The sequence below is a fragment of the Salvelinus fontinalis genome, chromosome 38, assembly GCF_029448725.1.
Source record: "Salvelinus fontinalis isolate EN_2023a chromosome 38, ASM2944872v1, whole genome shotgun sequence".
Lineage (NCBI taxonomy): Eukaryota > Metazoa > Chordata > Actinopteri > Salmoniformes > Salmonidae > Salvelinus > Salvelinus fontinalis.
In genome coordinates this window covers 7,821,526-7,842,467 of record NC_074702.1, presented here as the reverse complement: position 1 = coordinate 7,842,467, position 20,942 = coordinate 7,821,526, and the positions used below count along the sequence as shown (strand labels likewise).

The 20,942-nt window shown below is 46.8% G+C and overlaps 1 protein-coding gene across 2 annotated transcripts; it reads right to left on the bottom strand.

Annotated features, from left to right (window-relative positions):
* Nucleotides 1-259: 259 nt before the first annotated feature.
* On the bottom strand, nucleotides 260-20,849 carry epb41l4b (erythrocyte membrane protein band 4.1 like 4B). 2 transcript variants are annotated; one of them, XM_055903616.1, is made up of 23 exons: nucleotides 20,595-20,849; nucleotides 18,234-18,338; nucleotides 16,169-16,211; nucleotides 15,656-15,734; nucleotides 15,297-15,341; nucleotides 13,282-13,334; nucleotides 13,069-13,189; nucleotides 11,286-11,373; nucleotides 11,102-11,190; nucleotides 10,934-11,003; nucleotides 10,528-10,697; nucleotides 9,614-9,723; nucleotides 9,380-9,461; nucleotides 7,670-7,703; nucleotides 7,420-7,514; nucleotides 5,522-5,676; nucleotides 3,644-3,759; nucleotides 3,450-3,560; nucleotides 2,574-2,626; nucleotides 2,336-2,494; nucleotides 2,017-2,152; nucleotides 1,749-1,876; nucleotides 260-1,621 (listed from the first exon to the last, which is right to left on the bottom strand). In XM_055903616.1, exons 1-23 carry the CDS (start codon nucleotides 20,847-20,849, stop codon nucleotides 1,558-1,560), a joined length of 2,361 nt encoding a protein of 786 aa, XP_055759591.1. In that variant the 3' UTR covers nucleotides 260-1,557. The 2 variants fall into 2 exon arrangements, with proteins under 2 accessions (XP_055759591.1, XP_055759592.1); XM_055903617.1 differs by having other exon boundaries at nucleotides 9,431-9,461.
* Between the last annotated feature and the right edge of the window lie 93 nt (nucleotides 20,850-20,942).

Genomic DNA, 20,942 nt, shown 5'->3' with positions numbered 1-20,942 from the left:
GTACTATTGTCATCCTGAAACAGAGATAATTCTAGCAGTAAAAATTGGAGTGAGAGGGAGATGAGGGTAGAGGAAGAGAGAAAACAAGAAGCACTAGGACCCCGAGGGCATAACTAGCATTGTATAACACTACGACCCCACCCACATTCTGCTCACTCCACAACACTCTACCTGATCCTGTTTATGCACCGGTTTCTCTTGATTCACCTGACACACACGCCAACGCACTTCCCAAGCAGAGACCAGACAGAGAGCAGAATGTTTGTTAAAGTTAACACGTTGTCTTTATTCAGGTTAAACACAGGGGTATAGAACATAGACAAGAACAGCAAAAGGAACTGCACAGAAACATGGCAGAGCTGTAACCTGAGCTCTGACTCACACTCTCCAGTTAGTTCCATGTAACCACAGGCCTAGGATCAGATTAATTCTAAGATTAACCATAGGGAGGATGTAAAAAGGCCTGATCCAGGTAGTGGTTATTGGCAACTACAACTGATTCAAGCTGCAGTCTGTTTGGGTGTGTCTCCATCTACAGGACAAGACCGGGACTGCAGCTCTGCAGATTTTCACCTGGGAACAGATACCAGCATGTAGCAGTTTCATTAGAGCAGATCAACATGACAATACAATAAGTCATGACAAATTATTTGTGTCATCATTTAAACAGTTAGGGCTTTGATTGTGTAGGATTCCCAGCAGTAACCTTACTACTTTAGCATTCATCTTTCATCGTCACCCGTCCCTCTGTCTGTCTGTCTGCCTGCCTGCCTGTCTGCAGGGATATGTGATTCTCTCGGAGCATGTTATTACAGGGTGTATAGTGTGGGAGCATGTTGTTACAGGGTGTGCAGTGTGGGAGCATGTTGTTACAGGGTGTGCAGTGTGGGAGCATGTTGTTACTGGGTGTGCAGTGTGGGAACATGTTGTTACAGGGTGTGCAGTGTGGGAGCATGTTGTTACAGGGTGTGCAGTGTGGGAGCATGTTGTTACTGGGTGTGCAGTGTGGGAACATGTTGTTACAGGGTGTGCAGTGTGGGAACATGTTATTACAGGGTGTGTAGTGTGGGAACATGTTATTACAGGGTGTGCAGTGTGGGAACATGTTGTTACAGGGTGTGTAGTGTGGGAACATGTCATTACAGGGTGTCTAGTGTGGGAACATGTTATTACAGGGTGTATAGTGTGGGAACATGTTATTACAGGGTGTATAGTGTGGGAACATGTTATTACAGGGTGTCTAGTGTGGGAACATGTTATTACAGGGTGTATAGTGTGGGAACATGTTATTACAGGGTGTGTAGTGTGGGAACATGTTATTACAGGGTGTGTAGTGTGGGAACATGTTATTACAGGGTGTGTATTCTGGGTAGACATAAAACTTGTTCCCTTTAAAATAACACTTCAGTAAAGTCTTTTGTATGCAAATCTAGAAAGGTTGACTGCATTATGTACAGTAAATGCAGACTGCTGAGTGCAGCCAGTGGACGTGGGACTCCTGAAGGTCGTCTCACACCGGGTCCATGAGGCATCCATGATGTCACAAGGGTCACGGACTCAGAGCTCCGTCATCAGGAGAGCCCTGAGAATCTTCTCTCTGCCCAACCTCATCTCTTCCCCGCTAAACACAGACACACACACAGACAGGGACACACACACACAGATCATCAAGAGGAATGTTACATGACAGATTTGTGTGTTAAGTGTGTCTGTAACCTGAGTGTGTCTGTAACCTGAGTGTGTGTTACCTGTTGGTGTGAGAGGCGAGGCAGGGTACCAGGGGAGGGATGGAGGTGTGGTAGTAGGAAGGGGAGAGGTGGGGAGAGGCAGAACGCTCACAGCATGGACTCCTCAGCTCCAGTATCGGCATGTCCATCTGCAACACACACAAAACAGTTTAGTTCACAATCCACTATTATCCTGGTATTTGCTTAGAAATGACAAGGCTCTGATCCAAATGGACAAATGCTCTGCTATGAAAAGTGTGTGTTGCTGAGTGCTCTGGGGTATGATAACCTGTGTGTTTGTTTCCTGAGGATATATGGAGGGTTGTGTCTGGTTGTCCAGTGAGTTGTTAGATCCACACTTCCCAATGCTCCGGGAAGAGATCGCTGCAAGGGCCTCTGGGAGATTATCCTCATCCTCATGGTTACTGAGGACCAATTACAGGACAGTGTTCAGCCACAGCATTCTAATGTATCACGAGTAGTGAATAACTAACATCATAGGTTTTTGTGTAGAGTGGCTAGGTTATGACAGTACTTTGAGTACAGTACACAGCTGTGAGCATCGTATGGAATCCCAGAGCAGGTTGTGAATACCTTGCCATACTTACAAGCTGAACTGCCTGACCAGTCTTTTCCTGCGGTTGGTGTTAGGGTTCGACTTGGCGGGTCTGTCTGTGGTTGAGTTGTGGTCGGGGCGGAGGGATGTTTTCTCTGTGGTCAGACTGGAAGTGGCAGAGTCTCTAGAGTCCTGACTGGAGCTCTGATACCTGAGACACACACATACCATTATCATCCACCATCAAACACACACACCGGGAGGAGTATTGTATCACTGCTAGTACTGGCCTGTCATTGATCTCCTGACTACAGGTCTTCCCTCTGGGCGTCAGCGGAGCATCCTTCATCAAGAGAGGAAGAAGAGGAGAAGAGGAGGATGAGAGAAGAGGACAGGAGGACGACAGAGGAGAAGAGGAGAGGACAGAAGGATGACAGAGGAGGATGAGAGAGGAGAAGAGAAAAGGAGGATGAGAGAGAAGAGAAGAAGAGGATGAGAAAGAAGAGGAGAGGACAGGGGGATGACAGGATAAGAGGAGAGGACAGGAGGATGAGAGAGGATGTTAGCTTTTACACGGCTACTGCAAACACACACTCAATAGGGTCAGAACTCACTCTATAGACAGCCTCCATCACTAGGTGTCAGTACTCACGCTATAGACAGCCCCCGTCACTCACTAGGGGTCAGTACTCACTCTATAGACATCCTCCATCACTCACTAGGGGTCAGTACTCACTCTATAGACATCCTCCATCACTCACTAGGGGTCAGTACTCACTCTATAGACATCCTCCATCACTAGGGGTCAGTACTCACTCTATAGACATCCTCCATCACTCACTAGGGGTCAGTACTCACTCTATAGACATCCTCCATCACTCACTAGGGGTCAGTACTCACTCTATAGACAGCCTCCATCACTAGGGGTCAGTACTCACTCTATAGACAGCCTCCATCACTAGGGATCAGTACTCATGCTATAGACATACTCCATCACTAGGGGTCAGTACTCACTCTATAGACAGCCTCCATCACTAGGGGTCAGTACTCACTCTATAGACATCCTCCATCACTAGGGGTCAGAACTCACACTATAGACAGCCTTCATCACTAGGGGGCAGTCCTCACGCTATAGACAGCCTCCATCACTAGGGGTCAGTACTCACTCTAAAGACAGCCTCCATCTGAGCTTTGAAGATGTTACACTTGAGATGGTCTGGAGGGCTGCGGGGAGAAGAGGGCTGGAGAGACTTCTCAGACAACTGCTTCTCCTCTGCCTGAGAGATGAGAGAGAGAGATGGAGTCCAAATGTGTATTAAAATAACTGCTAAAATATGTCTGACCTGGTGTGTAACCGTACCTTGTTGTCCATGTTGACATGTAGTGAAGGCCAGGGAGAGGTGTTGCTGTCTGTCTCCAGGGGGTTGAGCAGACAGAGCTCCAACTCATCTACAGGACAGGGAGGGGCTCTGTGTTCTAAACACACACACAGTGTTAACATATAACCTGGCTGCCGTGGCGGCAGTAACCTGGCTGCCGTGGCGGCAGTAACCTGGCTGCCGTGGCGGCAGTAACCTGGCTGCCGTGGCGGCTGTAACCTGGCTGCCGTGGCGGCTGTAACCTGGCTGCCGTGGCGGCTGTAACCTGGCTGCCGTGGCGGCTGTAACCTGGCTGCCGTGGCGGCTGTAACCTGGCTGCCGTGGCGTCTGTAACCTGGCTGCCGTGGCGGCTGTAACCTGGCTGCCGTGGCGTCTGTAACCTGGCTGCCGTGGCGTCTGTAACCTGGCTGCCGTGGCGTCAGTAACCTGGCTGCCGTGGCGTCAGTAACCTGGCTGCCGTGGCGTCTGTAACCTGGCTGCCGTGGCGTCTGTAACCTGGCTGCCGTGGCGTCTGTAACCTGGCTGCCGTGGCGTCTGTAACCTGGCTGCCGTGGCGTCTGTAACCTGGCTGCCGTGGCGTCTGTAACCTGGCTGCCGTGGCGTCTGTAACCTGGCTGCCGTGGCGTCTGTAACCTGGCTGCCGTGGCGTCTGTAACCTGGCTGCCGTGGCGTCTGTAACCTGGCTGCCGTGGCGTCAGTAACCTGGCTGCCGTGGCGTCAGTAACCTGGCTGCCGTGGCGTCAGTAACCTGGCTGCCGTGGCGTCAGTAACCTGGCTGCCGTGGCGTCAGTAACCTGGCTGCCGTGGCGTCAGTAACCTGGCTGCCGTGGCGTCAGTAACCTGGCTGCCGTGGCGTCAGTAACCTGGCTGCCGTGGCGTCAGTAACCTGGCTGCCGTGGCGTCAGTAACCTGGCTGCCGTGGCGTCAGTAACCTGGCTGCCGTGGCGTCAGTAACCTGGCTGCCGTGGCGTCAGTAACCTGGCTGCCGTGGCGTGTGTAACCTGGCTGCCGTGGCTGCCGTGGCGTGTGTAACCTGGCTGCCGTGGCGTGTGTAACCTGGCTGCCGTGGCGTGTGTAACCTGGCTGCCGTGGCGTGTGTAACCTGGCTGCCGTGGCGTGTGTAACCTGGCTGCCGTGGCGTGTGTAACCTGGCTGCCGTGGCGTGTGTAACCTGGCTGCCGTGGCGTGTGTAACCTGGCTGCCGTGGCGTGTGTAACCTGGCTGCCGTGGCGTGTGTAACCTGGCTGCCGTGGCGTCAGTAACCTGGCTGCCGTGGCGTCAGTAACCTGGCTGCCGTGGCGTCAGTAACCTGGCTGCCGTGGCGTCAGTAACCTGGCTGCCGTGGCGTCAGTAACCTGGCTGCCGTGGCGTCAGTAACCTGGCTGCCGTGGCGTCAGTAACCTGGCTGCCGTGGCGTCAGTAACCTGGCTGCCGTGGCGTCAGTAACCTGGCTGCCGTGGCGTCAGTAACCTGGCTGCCGTGGCGTCAGTAACCTGGCTGCCGTGGCGTCAGTAACCTGGCTGCCGTGGCGTCAGTAACCTGGCTGCCGTGGCGTCAGTAACCTGGCTGCCGTGGCGTCAGTAACCTGGCTGCCGTGGCGTCAGTAACCTGGCTGCCGTGGCGTCAGTAACCTGGCTGCCGTGGCGTCAGTAACCTGGCTGCCGTGGCGTCAGTAACCTGGCTGCCGTGGCGTCAGTAACCTGGCTGCCGTGGCGTCAGTAACCTGGCTGCCGTGGCGTCAGTAACCTGGCTGCCGTGGCGTCAGTAACCTGGCTGCCGTGGCGTCAGTAACCTGGCTGCCGTGGTGTCAGTAACCTGGCTGCCGTGGTGTGTATACCCGTGTGTGTGTGTATACTCACTGTTCTTGCTGTGTGTGTGACAGTAAGTCTCCTGGCTGTTGTCGTAGTGTGTGTGTCTGCGGTGGCGATGGTGTATGCTTCCAGAGTACGGCGTCTCGTTCTCCTCAACACTGAACTGCTGCTCCCCTCCCAGGACAGGACCACTCAGAGGGAAACTGGGGACAGCACATCACACTCACTCAAACACAGTCCAGAAACCCAAAACCAGCACCCTGTTCCACCTTCATTACCACAGTAACACCAGTTTTTAAAACCTCTTAGGTACACAGGCTGCTGAGGGGAGGACAGCTCATGGAAACCACCTTTGATAACATTCTATGAGCCCATCTTCCCCAATTAAGGTACAATCAGCCACCTGTGCTTTGGTAGTCTGTGTGTGGTCTTGTGTGTATGGCACACCATTTTAACAGTCATTCAGTGTGTGTGTGTGTGTGTACATTATTCAAGTTCAGTGAAGGAGTTTAAGCAGTGTGTTTATTCAACAAGGCTGTAGCAACCAATATAAGGCTGGTTGTGATAAGAGTAACAATTTGAAGGCAACAGGAAGGAATGTTGAGCATGAAGAGGATGTAAACACAGTCAGCATCAACACAGGTAAACAAGGCTATTGATCTATGGGGGTTGATTAAGCTAAGTCAGAACCCCTCACACACAACATTCATGTCTCTGAAGAACAAAGGCAGATATGCAGCGATAGACTCAAGACTTCCATAACATCCTATTGTAATGTATATACTGCTGATAAGGATTTAACAAGAACATTTTCCTTCATCGTTTAGCTGAGATTTCCAAAGTAGCTATATTCCCCTACAGATGTAATGTAGAACCATGTGATCCCTAGTTACAGCAGTTTATGATGACACAGACTACTTCACACACTCAAATGATTGGCATCTTACATTCAACAATGAATCCTGATCTAGGATAACTTTTAAAAAATGAAATTATTTGGCTTGCTCTAAAAGGATTTGGCTAAAAGCAAATCTAGCCGCTAACTGGGCAGAAAAATAATGTTGCGGTATGATTGTTTTGTAAAGCATAAACGGAATTTCAATCTTACCCAGTTACATTTGAGGACTTTGTAGCATTCAGCCACTAAAGTATCAACAACAATTACATGAACTAACAAGGCACTGAACATCAAACATCATGGTCCAATCCACTAGGACAGAGATCTCTCTATGATCTCTATGTGTTTAAAGTCTCTCTCTTTCTGTTAGGAGTCTCTGTCTCCACAGCATGGTGGTGGTGATCTGATGGAGAAGACACATGGTAGACAAGGCTGGTGTGTAATGATGGTGATGATGAGGAGGGTGATGAGGAGGATGGCGAGGTATTTTGGTCCATGAGTCCACAACCAGAGTGTTTCTCTGTCCCCCAGTCTCTCTCGGTCTTCTGTATTCCAATTGTCTCCTATGCATGTGTGTATGCGTTAGAGTTTAGATTTAGAGGTGGGTTTGGGACAGGGTCCTGGGTCAGAGCTGTAGAGGTTAGGGTGGAGGGGTCAGAGTGCAGTCATGACCTTGTCTCTGTACACCACACTGATGGATCCTGGGAAAGACCCGCTGGTCCTCTCTGGTACTGACCGATGACTGGGTTCTTGATTCACTGCTACTGCGGCAGGAGCTCTGGACATGGGAAATGACACACATGGTACGCATACACACACGGTAAGCATACACACAGCCTGTCTAAATGATGCCACACATGAATGATGTAACAGTGATATGAAGTGAAAGATACATTCAAAAATAGAAAGATAGTGGAGATACCTGGCAGAGAGACAGAGAGCACCTTTGAAATGAGAGAGAACTCTGGGGGCTAGGGGGACTCACTATACACCATTAAGAAGACAACTGCCTTACCTATGTGTGCGTCTGTCTGTCTGTCTGTCTCACCTGTGCGGGGATGTGTGTCCTGAGTGTTGTAGGTAGATGGGGGGTGTGAGGGCTGGGTGCCAAGGCTCATGGGCTATAGGGATGTTACGCTGGTACTGAACAGAGATAGATGGAGAAAAAGACTGAGAAAATAATATTCAGTTGAATATTGCAGATGCATTGCCATGGTAATCAGTCACAAAGGTATCCACTGACGTTTTCCTTTTTAACCTTCATATCCATGAGGAACCATTGTGTGTGTGTGTCTTACCGGGTGTAGACTAGGTTCGGGGCTGGTGTGGGCGCTGAAACAGAACAATATAACTGCTCAATAAGATTACATTTACATACAGATCATTAACCAAAACATATCTTCAATTTACATACATTGTTATAAAATGTACATCTAGCTCATTACCATACTGCTCTGTAACATGAATGGAGGAGTAACATACAACTCCTTCAGAAAGGACTCACACTTTCTCCACTTTGTTGTGTTACAGCCAGAATTAGAAAATGGATTAAATAATATACATTTGTTTTGCTCACCGGCCTACATAAAACACCTCATAATGTCCAAGTGGAATTATGTTTTCAGAAATGTTTAAAAATCAAAAGCTGAAATGTCTTGAGTCAAGAAGTATTCAACCCCTTAGTTTTGGCAAGCCTAAATAAATTCAGAAGTAAAAATGTGCTTAACATGTAAAATAAGTTGCATGGACTCACTGTGTGTGAAATAATAATATATTTAAGACTACCTCATCTCTGTACCCCACACATAGAGATAATTGTAAGGTCCCTCAGTCGAGCAGTGAAATACAAACAGATTCACCCACAAAGACCAGGGAGGTTTTACAATGCCTCGCAAAGGGCAACTATTGTTTTTTTTGTTTTTTTGTTTTAAATAAAGCAGACATGGAATATCCCTTTGAACATGATGAAGTTAATAATTACACTTTGGATGGTGTACAAATACACCCAGTCACTACAAAGATACAGGTGTCCTTCCTAACTCAGCTGCCAGAGAGGAAGAACACTGCTCAGGGATTTCACCATGAGGCCAATGGTGACTTTAAAACAGTTAAAGAGTTTAATGGCTGTGATAGGAGAGAACTGAGGATGGATCAAAAACATTGTAGTTACTCCACAATACAAACCTAATTGACGGCGTGAAAAGAAGGATGCCTGTACAGAATACAAATATTCCTCCTATTTGCAACACGGCACTAAATACTGCAATGTGGCAAAGCAATTCACTTTTTGTCCTGATTACAAAGTGGTATGTTTGGAGCAAATCAAATATGCAACACATCACCAAATACCACTCTGTATTTTCAAGGATAGTGGTGGCTGCAGCATGTTATGGGTATGCTTGTAATTGTTAAGGACTGGGGAGTTTTTCAGGAAAAATAAGAAAATGTAATGGAGCTAAGCACAGGAAAAATCCTAAAGGAAAACCTGGTTCAGTCTGCTTTCCACCAAACACTGGGAGATTAATTCACCTTTCAGCAGGACAATGACCTAAAACACAAGGCCAAATTTATACTGGGGTTGCTTACCAAGACAGTGAATGTTCTGAGTTATAGTTTTTACTTAAATCTGCTTGAAAATCTATGGCAAGACCTGAAAGTGAAAATGGTTGTCTAGCACTGATCAACAACCAATTTGACAGAGCTTGATGTATTTAGAAACAAATTAATAGGCAAATGTTGCCCAATCCAGGTGTGGAAAGCTCAGAGACTTAGCCAGAAAGACTCAGCTGTAATCGCTGCCAAAGGTGATTCTAACATGTATTGACTCAGGTGGTTGAATACTTATCTAATCAAGATACCTTAGTGTTAATTTTTACAAATGTTAGAATTTTTCTACCACTTTGACATTAGTATATTTTGTGTAGATCGTTGACAGAAAGTTACAATTAAATCCATTTAAACCCACTTTGTAACAACAACATGTGGAAAAAGGTCAAGGGTGTGCATACTTTCTAAGGGCTCTGTACATGCTTGGTTGTCCTGTGCTCTCAGGGACCCACCTGATATGTGGTGGTTTGGCTGGAGAGAGGGCTGTAGAGAGAGAGAGCCAGGTTAAATCAGGTCAGTGAATCAAGCACAGGACAATTGACATGGGAAACTGCCTGTAAGGGTGTTCTGGGAGCTGTAGGGATGTAGAGCTGTAGGGTATAGGATATAGTGTGTACTGGGGAGAATATACCAACCCTTGCCCCCCAGTGAGTGAGTGCGGGAGGGGTATCTCTTGCTGGGTCGCCTCTCAAACGTACTGGCCCTCAGCCTCCCTCCGTGGGTCGCCTGGTACTCAGTCTTTCCACTGAGGAGAGAGAGAACACTTTAAAGGGATACTTCAGGATTTTGGCAGTGAGTCAGATTAACTCGTTGATACCATTTTTATGTCCCTGCTGGGAGCTGTAGGGTATAGGCTATAGTGTGTACTGGGGAGAATATACCAACCCAGTTTAAAGGAATTTGCTAACTAGCATTAGCACAATGATTGGAAGTCTATGGTAACTGCTAGCATGCTAGTAGATCTCAGACTTCCAATCATGTGCTAATGCCAGTTAGCATTGGCTCGTGAAACTGCTGATAACTTCCTTAATACTGGATGCAGATACATAAAAATGGTATCTTTGAGTCAATATGACTCTGGGGAAGTAGATAAAGGGCTTCATTGCCAAAACCCCCAAGTTTCCCTTTAACGACGATGAACAGTAGCTGGCATGTCTGTATTTGGCATGTCAGGATGTACAGAACATTTACATGACTCAACATACTGTGTCCCTGTATGTTGGTGATAGATGCATGGAAGAGTGTGTATATCTGAAGAGGTCATTTCAGTTTGACATGTAAACAAACGGCATTTCCCTGTAACCATAGCTTCCATCATGTAACCATAGAGACAGAACTTGCATCTCGGATGGCGCACTAGTCCTCAGTTCGTACACTACTTTTGACCAGAACCCTACCTAGTCTCAGAGTGCATCCAATATGGCACTCTAATCACTATATAGTGCACCCTAGAAATCTGGTCAAAAGTGGTGCACTATATAGGGAATAGGGTGCCATTTTGGGTACAACCTCTGTTGTAGAGTTGAGTGTTGATGCGAGCACCACCCACCTGAACCTGAAGCGTGATCCAAGGCGTGTGAAGTCACTGCTGGAGGCCTTCCCAGCAGTGGGCTGGCGCAGCCGGAAGAAGGCGTGGCTCTCCACAGCACATTTCCACAAGTGTTTACACGTCTTCGAACTGTCCAATTGGAACACAAAGGTGTGCTCCTGCTCCCGCCCCTAAACACACAACAGCCAATCACAATCAAACACCACTCCGACAAAAGCAGTCCAAATATTTCAATGTCAATGAAATGGTCTTTGTTGTCAAGTCAAAAGGTGAAATAGGGGGCGATCACGTACAAGTGTGTAGCCTGTAAATGTGTGGTGCTGTGAAATGGAAATGGTTTTCTTTGCATATATGAGACACCCTCGGAGAGTGGGGTCATGGGCAGGGGTATTTGTGTATTGCTCACCTGATCATCGTCCTCCGTCACCACTAGGGTGAGTCGACTCTTTTTGAAATCCAGGTGGGTGATCTTGGGCCTGGAACACACACAGTTGACATTGCAGACTACGCAGCTGTTTAAGAATATATCATTGTGTGTTTTGGAGTGTTCATGTAAGTGTGTGTGTGTGTTTACCAGAAGAAGAGGCCTATCTTGGTGGAGCCCTCAAACACCAGGATGCCAGTGGGAGTGAGACCCAGAGCGTACTCCGCTCCGTCCCTTCCCTGAGGACAACACAGTCACACACGCTCAGCGCTACTCTACAACACAACTCTCTTCAAAAACATCAAACACTGACAACAGCAGCACACGCACCAACCTTGACAAAGTGCATGTCCACTCCGTACAGCTCCAGCCATTTACACTTGTTGAGGAAGTTTGTCTCTGCCTGGGATGGATCCTTACCCCTGGGGAAACACAACCACATGCTCAGTCTCTCTCTAACACACATACCCTGCCCTCTGGGTGGAATGTCCTCCATACTTCTTGCACTAATCCAGTTGACGTACACAACAGATTAGGGCCTAAGGGTTTATCTGGCCAATAGAGAGAGAGTGGAACTCAGTAGGGTTTCTCTTTGGTTTCTCGCTTCCACTGGTGTCATGTTACCTCAGTGAGCCCCAGTGTATGTGTGTGTAATCTAATCTGAGATTGGAGCGATCATACACTAGCAGGGTTAAATACTGCCTGGATTCAATCAAGACGCTCCAGGGATTAATCCCTTGATCCGTCACACAGACAGAGGCAAACAGAGAGAGATAGAGGGAGAGGGGGAGAGAGATAGGGAGAGATAGAGAGGGAGATCTACATTGGTGTTTTCTAGTGCTGTATCAAACCTGAGTGATACACTCCTCTATCTGAGTTGATGTTAAAGAACCAGACATTGTTCATGTGGTTATCACCTGTCCTGTGTTCTTATCCAGACACCAGTGAAGATGTCCTGTGTTCTTATCCAGACACACCTAGTCTGTTCAGACAGACACCAGTGAAGATGTCCTGTGTTCTTATCCAGACACACCTAGTCTCTTCAGACAGACACCAGTGAAGATGTCCTGTGTTCTTATCCAGACACATCTACAGTCTGTTCAGACAGACACCAGTGAAGATGTCCTGTGTTCTTATCCAGACACACCTAGTCTGTTCAGACAGACACCAGTGAAGATGTCCTGTGTTCTTATCCAGACACATCTACAGTCTGTTCAGACAGACACCAGTGAAGATGTCCTGTGTTCTTATCCAGACACACCTAGTCTGTTCAGACAGACACCAGTGAAGATGTCCTGTGTTCTTATCCAGACACATCTACAGTCTGTTCAGACAGACACCAGTGAAGATGTTCTGTGTTCTTATCCAGACACATCTACAGTCTGTTCAGACAGACACCAGTGAAGATGTCCTGTGTTCTTATCCAGACACACCTAGTCTGTTCAGACAGACACCAGTGAAGATGTCCTGTGTTCTTATCCAGACACACCTAGTCTGTTCAGACAGACACCAGTGAAGATGTCCTGTGTTCTTATCCAGACACATCTACAGTCTGTTCAGACAGACACCAGTGAAGATGTCCTGTGTTCTTATCCAGACACACCTAGTCTGTTCAGACAGACACCAGTGAAGATGTCCTGTGTTCTTATCCAGACACATCTACAGTCTGTTCAGACAGACACCAGTGAAGATGTCCTGTGTTCTTATCCAGACACACCTAGTCTGTTCAGACAGACACCAGTGAAGATGTCCTGTGTTCTTATCCAGACACACCTAGTCTGTTCAGACAGACACCAGTGAAGATGTCCTGTGTTCTTATCCAGACACATCTACAGTCTGTTCAGACAGACACCAGTGAAGATGTCCTGTGTTCTTATCCAGACACATCTACAGTCTGTTCAGACAGACACCAGTGAAGATGTTCTGTGTTCTTATCCAGACACATCTACAGTCTGTTCAGACAGACACCAGTGAAGATGTCCTGTGTTCTTATCCAGACACACCTACAGTCTGTTCAGACAGACACCAGTAAAGATGTCCTGTGTTCTTAACCAGACACATCTACAGTCTGTTCAGACAGACACCAGTGAAGATGGTTGGATGGCGTTTTAACTCACCTTAGGTCCACCCACTTGTTAAAGATGTCTGCCTCCATGGTCTCACTCTGTTTGGGTGTGAAGCGGAACTCTGACACCAGCTCAGGAGAATGCTCTAGAGGGTCACAGTCCCCCAGCTCACCTACACACACAAGCACGCACGCGTTATAGTCAGGTGTAAAAGAAACATGAATGCTGATTCCAGTGATACCGAGTGTGTAAATCATCACCTACTCTGTAAGCAGTAGGCCCCCAGGTCTACTGAGACATCATATGGACACTTTAACCTGGAGGGAGAGAGGAAGGTTCCAGAACAGAGAGATCACACCACATGCAGCGTTACTTCCAACACTATCTGTGTGTAAGTATGTAGTGCATTCAGAAAGTATTCAGACCCCTTGACCTTTTCCACAATTTGCTACGCTACAGCCTCATTCTAAAATGGATAAAATAAAAATGTCCTGATCAATCCACACACAATACCCCATAATGAAATAACAAAAACAGATTTGAAATAGTATTAAAGTAGTATTTAAAAATAAAAATGAAATATTACATACACAGAAGTATTCACACCCTTTACTCAGTACTTTGTTGAAGCACCTTTGGCAGCGATTACAACCTCAAGTCTTCTTTGGTATGACGCTACAAGCATGGAACACCTGTATTTGGGGAGTGTCTCCCATTCTTCCCCGCAGATCCTCTCAAGCTCTGTCAGGTTGGATGGGGAGTGTCGCTGCACAGCTATTTTCAGGTCTCTCCAGAGATGTTCAATTGAGTTCATGTCCAGGCTCTGGCTGGGCCACTCAAGGACATTCAGAAACATGTCCCGAAGCCATTCCAGCGTTGTCTTGGCTGTGTGCTTAGGGTCATTGTCCTGTTGGAAGGTGAACCTTCGCCCCAGTCTGAGGTCCTGAGCGCTCTGGAGCAGGTTTTCATCAAGGATATCTCTGTACTTTGCTCCATTCATCATTCCCTCGATCCTGACGAGTCTCCCAGTCCCTGCCACTGAAACCCCCCCCCCCCCCACAGCATCATTCTGCCACCACCATGCTTCACTGTAGGGATGGTGCCAGGTTTCCTCCAGACGTGACGCTTGGCATTCAGGCCAAAGAGTTCAATCTTGGTTTCATCAGACCAGAAAATCTTGTTTCTCATGGTCTGAAAGTCCTTTAGGTGCCTTTTAGCAAACTCCAAGCAGGCTGTTATGTGCCTTTTACTGAGGAGTGGCTTCTGTCTGGCCCCTCTACCATAAAGAACTGATTGGTGGAGTGCTGCAGAGATGGTTGACCTTCTGGAAGGTTCGCCCATCTCCACAGAGGAACTGGAGCTCAGACAGAGTGACCATCAGGTTCTTGGTCACCTCCTTGACAAAGACCCTTCTCCCCAGATTGCTCAGTTTGGCAGTGCGGCCATCTCTCTGAAAAGAGATGGTGGTTCTTGGTGGTCAAACTTACCCCATTTAAGAATGATTGAGGCCACTGTGTTCTTGGGGACCTTCAATGCTGCAGACCTTTTTTGGTACCCTTCCCCAGATCTGTGTCTCGACACAAACCTGTCTGAGCTCTATGGACAATTCCTTCGACCTCATGGTTTGGTTTTTGCTCTGACATGCACTGTCAACTGTGGGACCTTATATAGACAGTTGTGTGCCTTTCCAAATAATGCCCAATGAATTGAATTTACCACAGGATGATCAATGGAAACAGAATGCACCGGAGCTCAATTTCAAGGTCTCATAGCAAAGGGTCTGAATACTTACGTAAATAAGGCATTTCTGTTTTTTTTTATACATTTGCAAACATTTCTAAAAACCTGTTTTTGCTTTGTCATTAAGAGGAATTTTGTGTAGATTGATGAGGGGGAAAAATAATGTAATTAATTTTAGAATAAGGCTGTAACGTAACAAAATGTGGAAAAATGGAAGGGGCCTCGATACTTTCCGAATGCACTGTGTGTGTGTGTGTGTGTGTGTGTGTGTGTGTGTGTGTGTGTGTGTGTGTGTGTGTGTGTGTGTGTGTATGTATGTATGTATGTATATATATATGTATGTATGTATGTGTGTGTGTTGGAGAGGAGAGGTCCTTTTCTTTAAATGATCAGCCCTCTGATGTTCTGATCCTGTACTTTATTATAGAGCTACACACAGGAGACGTGACCCAGATGGAGAGAGAATGAGAGACAGAGAGAGTGAGAGAGAGGTTTAGTGTGTGTGTGTGTGTGTGTTGGGGGTGTTAGGAGCTGCTTACTTGCCGGACAGAATGTCTTGTCGAAGCTGCAGCACAAACAGGTACCTGGAACACAGACAAAAGGAGTGAGAATAAAACCACTGATGTAGAATCAATCTTTCTCTCTTTCACACTGACTGACTGGCACACTGTCTTTCTCCCTCTGAAGAGGTCAGTCATGTTGCCTTAATTAGTCTCTTCCCCACTGGACCAAAGTAATTAGCTACACTGCACCCTTACACCTCTACACTACACCGAGGAGGGGGTGAGATTGTGTGAATGAGACCGTATGTATATGAGTGTGTGTGTGTGTATTCATGTGTGCAGAATGTGCGAGCGAGTGTGTGTGTGTGCGCACAGGCAGCCAGTGGTTGTGTTACCTGGTGAACTCCTCATGTAGGTTATTGGGCTCTGAGGAGTAGAACTTCACCCTGAAGAACAGTCTGTATGGAGGACCATCTGAAACAGAGAGACAGAGCGAGAGAGATTCAATTAGGGGAAAGAAGATAGTCAGGCCAATCTGCCATTCTACCACATATTGTATAAAAAAAAATATATATATATTTTAATTTATATACAAATAAAAAATCCTGGGGACACCAGGCACATAATTTAAAAATTGTCTGGAAACTTGGGTAAGAACCAGGCAGCCCTCTCTATGAGAGGGGCGTTTCCTGACAAAGTAAACACACCCTGCACCACTCACTAATCACCATGTCAACAGCTGGTCATGAACCACCTGCCTTCCCACACACAAACCCACTGTATACAGTGCACTCATTAAGTAGAGGACACTATCAACAGTCTGGCAAAAGTAGCTGGCTTTCGCTTGTTATTAAGTATACACCACACACACACTAAGAATATTAGATGGTGGGAGTGAATGGATTCACCTCTGATCTGTTTCTTTATGGGCTTGGACACATCCAGCCAGTGCTGCAAGAGACACAAAGAAGTAGACAACAGAATGTTATACATATGAGGGGTTACAACCATCCCAGCTCTGCAGATTTTGCTGTGAAGAGACAGAATCATTAGAGCATTTGTTTTGGTACTGTCCATATGTAGCTTGTTTTTGGTCGCAGGTCCAGGAATGGCCCAAGAATTGCAACATTTACCTGCAGCTAACGCTTCAAATTGCACTGCTGGGTGATCTGAAAAGTCATAGTCAATCAATCATATAATCCTTTGTCAAACTTGTGTCTTTAATTTACAATGTGTAGAAACTATGAGAATAGAAAGGTTCAGAACTTGTGAAACATCACAGTTAAAAAATAAATGACAAATAGAAATCAAAACAGGATTGTGTTCAGAGACAGATGGGAGGGGTTCAGAGAATGTATTTATTAACCCTTATTTTACCAGGTAAGTTGACTGAGAACACATTCTCATTAACAGCAAGGACCTGGGGAATAGTTACAGGGGAGAGGAGGGTGAATGAATGAGCCAATTGTAACCTGGGGATGATTAGTTGGTCATGATGGTACGAGGGCCAGATTGGGAATTTATCCAGGACACCAGGGTTAATACTCCTACTCTTACAATAAGTGCCATGGGATCTTTAGTGACCACAGAGAGTCAGGACACTCGTTTAACGTCCCAGGACACCCTACACAGAGCAATGTCCCCAATCACTGCCCTGGGGCATTGGGATATATATATTTATTTTTAGACCAGAAGAAAGGGTGCCTCCTACTGGCCCTCCAACACCACTTCCAGCAGCATCTGGTCTCCCATCCAGGGACCAACCCTGCTTAGCTACAGAAGCAGGCCAGCAGTGGGATGCAGGGTGCTATGCTGCTGGCTAGATGGGAGGGGTTCAGAGATAGATGGGAGGGGTGAGTGGAGCTGAAAGCTGAGACTCATAACAAACAAAAGATTACTGTTGTAAAAGACATTGTGCCTGTAATATGTATAAACTGAAAGTATAAGCCTAAGTAGAAGCCTTCAGTGTCTTGGTCCCTGCATCAAAGCAGGGACCGAGAGACTGAAAAACAGCTTCTATCTCAAGGCCATCAGACTGTTAAACAGCCACCACTAACATTTAGTGGCCGCTGCCAACATACTGACTCAACTCCAGCCACTTTAATAATGGGAATTGATGGAAATGTATGTAAAAATGTATCACTAGCCACTTTAAACAATGCCACTTAATATAATGTTTACATACCCTACATTACTCATCTCATATGTATATGTATATACTGTACTCTATATCATCTACTGCATCTTGCCATCTTTATGTAATACATGTATCACTAGCCACTTTAAACTATGCCACTTTATGTTTATATACCCTACATTACTCATCTCATATGTATATACTGTACTCTATACCGTACTCTATACCATCTACTGCATCTTGCCTATGCCGTTCTGTACAATCACTCATTCATATATCTTTATGTACATATTCTTTATCCCTTTACACTTGTGTGTATAAGGTAGTAGTTGTGTAATTGTTAGGTTAGATTACTCGTTGGTTATTACTGGATGGTCGGAACTAGAAGCACAAGCATTTCGCTACACTTGCATTAACATCTGCTAACCATGTGTATGTGACAAATAACATTAGATTCGATTTGATTTGAAAAGTGTTGTTGTCCATTACTTTACTCCAATTAGGGGAGGGGTGGTAGAGGAAAATAATAAAGGAAAATATAAAAATGTATGGGGGATTGGAAATGATGCAGACAATTACATTGATAGATTGTGGGTTCTATCTGCAATATTAAAGCTGATCTACCACTAAAAATAAAAAGTAGAGAGAGACAGGCAGAGAGACAGCGACAGGCAGAGAGACAGAGAGAATATGACAGATAGCTGGAGCGTCAGATCAATCATTTTAACACCACACTGTGATTGATTTAACTAGTGTCATTACATCATAGGGAAGCCCCTCAGCAATGGCAGGTTGTGGTGTGTGTGTGTTCAGAGGCTTTGTGTATATCTACTCACTGAGACTTGTTCTGGGTCCATGAACTGCAGTCCAAAGTAGTCAGCCTCCACCAGGTCCAGATGATACCTGATCTGGTCAAACAGCTCCAGGCCCTTTGACCTTTTCTGTTAAACACACACATGTATTATAGTCCCAATAGGGAGGCTGGATAATAAACAGCCTAGACCTTGTGGGTGGATATGGAGCAGAATGACAGAGTGTGGGTGTGTGTCATTACTAGGGACTGCATCTGGGGCAGAATCAGAGGGAGAAGACCTGAGGTAGAAGCCATAATTCAGGCCTTTGTCTTTGAAACACCCACAATCCATAGGGCTCTTGAACTGAACACCCACCAAGATGCAATGCCCCAAACCACTAAAAAGCTGCACCCCTCAAAGTGTGTTTTTAAAAGAGAGGATAACCTTGTACTTTGTTTCCTGATAACAAGTATGAACCTGCCAACCTGTGTCACACACACACACACAAAAAAAAAAAAACTCTTGCCCTTCCTGTTCCTCTCCAGCTCCCGTCAAAGCACAGCACAACACACACACACTTCCAAAACAGCCCCTACCCAAAGTACTTTCCCTAGACAGACATTCCCCCTAGATATTATCCCCAAAGCTCCTGTGTAGATCTGGATTAGACAGCAGGTGCAAGTAAAAATGGGACAAAGTCCATCAAGCCTATGTGAAGGCAGAAAAGGTGAAGTTAACACCATAGTGTTAGTACCCATCAAATCATATCTAGATGAGTGTTTAGGGGGTAGTGGCTAGCTGAAAGTGCCTAGGGGCATAGCACTGGGGGTGTTAAGGGGCATTGAGGGTGCTACAGCACCCCTTGATAAATCACAAGAAAAACATTTTAAATACATAATATTTTTGTTCACAAAAGTAGTGCCCTTGGCCTTTACTACTCCTGTATGAGCAGACCCCTGACAAATAAAAGTCAGCACCGCCACCCCTAAACATCTTCCCCTAGGGGGCAGGCCCTAGCAGGTCGATTTTGGATGAAGACAAGAGTTCAATTGAATTCATTTCAACTCAATACAGCTGTAGATGAATCCCTGAGGGAGGATTCAGCAGTCATGTTCAGGCTTGTTCCTGTTAGAGCTCTATATAGACTCTGGTTTCAATCAGCTGACGTCTGGTGGCCGTTAGCATGAGCTAGTTCTAATTAACAAGAGAAAACTAAGGAAATAGTCCTTACATACACACGCCTGTATTCTCTAAGGCAAAGTTATAGCCTACTGTTTGGAATAGATTTAATGTGATTTTACTGAATGTACTGTTTAGTTCTGAAGAGAGGATGCTTTCCACACACTGCAATAAATTATCTCCGGAGTCAAACTTCATAAAGCATATTAACTACACCCAGGCTCCACGGACCCGCAGCGCACTAATTTAACTTCAACAACTTACATCCTCACACAGTGAATTGCTATCATGTTCTGATGTTTTGTCTATTTGACAGAGAATTTCTTGCCTGATACAAATCAAACGTAACTACTCGCGTCTCTACAGTAACATTAGGTCATAGCTTCTCTATCCATGGCCATTGATTCCCTCAGCAGTCTTCCTGTATGTATTCAAAAAGTGACGCATGAGACGGCTTCACTGACCATGATGACACGCGCACAAACTCGACCTTTAAGATAAAACTCTCTCAAGACAACATGACGCACACATGCCTACGTCTCCACTGGACACACACATTCTTTCTCGTCACAGCGCCACAAGAAAAATCACATCACTCCCTCACAGAGGAGAGAGAGAGATAGAAAACTGAGGATGTCGGGAAGGTGGCAGTGAGAGGGAGGGAGATGGGCAGAGAGAGGGAGGGAGATGGGCAGAGAGAGGGAGGGAGATGGGCAGAGAGAGGGAGGGAGATGGGCAGAGAGAGGGAGGGAGATGGGCAGAGAGAGGGAGGGAGATGGGCAGAGAGAGGGAGGGAGATGGGCAGAGAGAGGGAGGGAGATGGGCAGAGAGAGGGAGGGAGATGGGCAGAGAGAGGGAGGGAGATGGGCAGAGAGAGGGAGGGAGATGGGCAGAGAGAGGGAGGGAGATGGGCAGAGAGAGGGAGGGAGATGGGCAGAGAGGGGGAGGGAGATGGGCAGAGAGGGAGGTGGAGGTTTCTCTGAGGTAGGCAGCTTCCTGCCAACAGTCAGAATGGGGCAGTAATGTGGTGAATTGGCTGATCACAACACCATCTGTAGCCCTACCCCTCACCGCACAGAACACACACAATGACAGCTGTTAAAACTCCATGGTGCTGAATGACCCAAGCCATACAACCATAGAAGAACAGTCACTTTATATTCTGCTGAGAGAGAATTATATCTGAAAATAATATGGAGACACCACACACCCACACTCACTCACTGGTATATCCACGTTAACGTCCGACCCATCCAGCAGCAGCACGCGGCAGGTGATTGCATCCTTGTCGGTCCCAGCCGCTGGGATGTGCACGGCCGCTCCCCCGGTCACCACGGCGGGCGCGTGGACGACCTGCTGCTGGTGCGCGAGGAGCGCGGGGTTCCCGGTTCCCCCTCTTCCTTTCCCGTCCCGTTCGTCCGCTGTCTGAAACCGTCTGCGCGAGCGGTGGCTGAACGTCCGGCGTAGGAAGCCCATCATCTTTCCAATTGTTATTTCTACCCACAGCGCGAGCACCGTGTTCGGTGTCCACGGGGAGGCTTACTACACGGAAACAATGTGTGTGGCGTTTGT

Bases quoted from the DNA above. Each gene is read 5' to 3' on its own strand.
- epb41l4b (XM_055903616.1), bottom strand. From the start codon at position 20,849: ATGATGGGCTTCCTACGCCGGACGTTCAGCCACCGCTCGCGCAGACGG. The intron at 11,004-11,101 runs GTAAACACACAC...TGTGTGTTCCAG, and splicing joins AAGATAGGCCTCTTCTTCTG to GCCCAAGATCACCCACCTGG. The intron at 3,561-3,643 runs GTACGGTTACAC...CTCATCTCTCAG, and splicing joins ATGTCAACATGGACAACAAG to GCAGAGGAGAAGCAGTTGTC.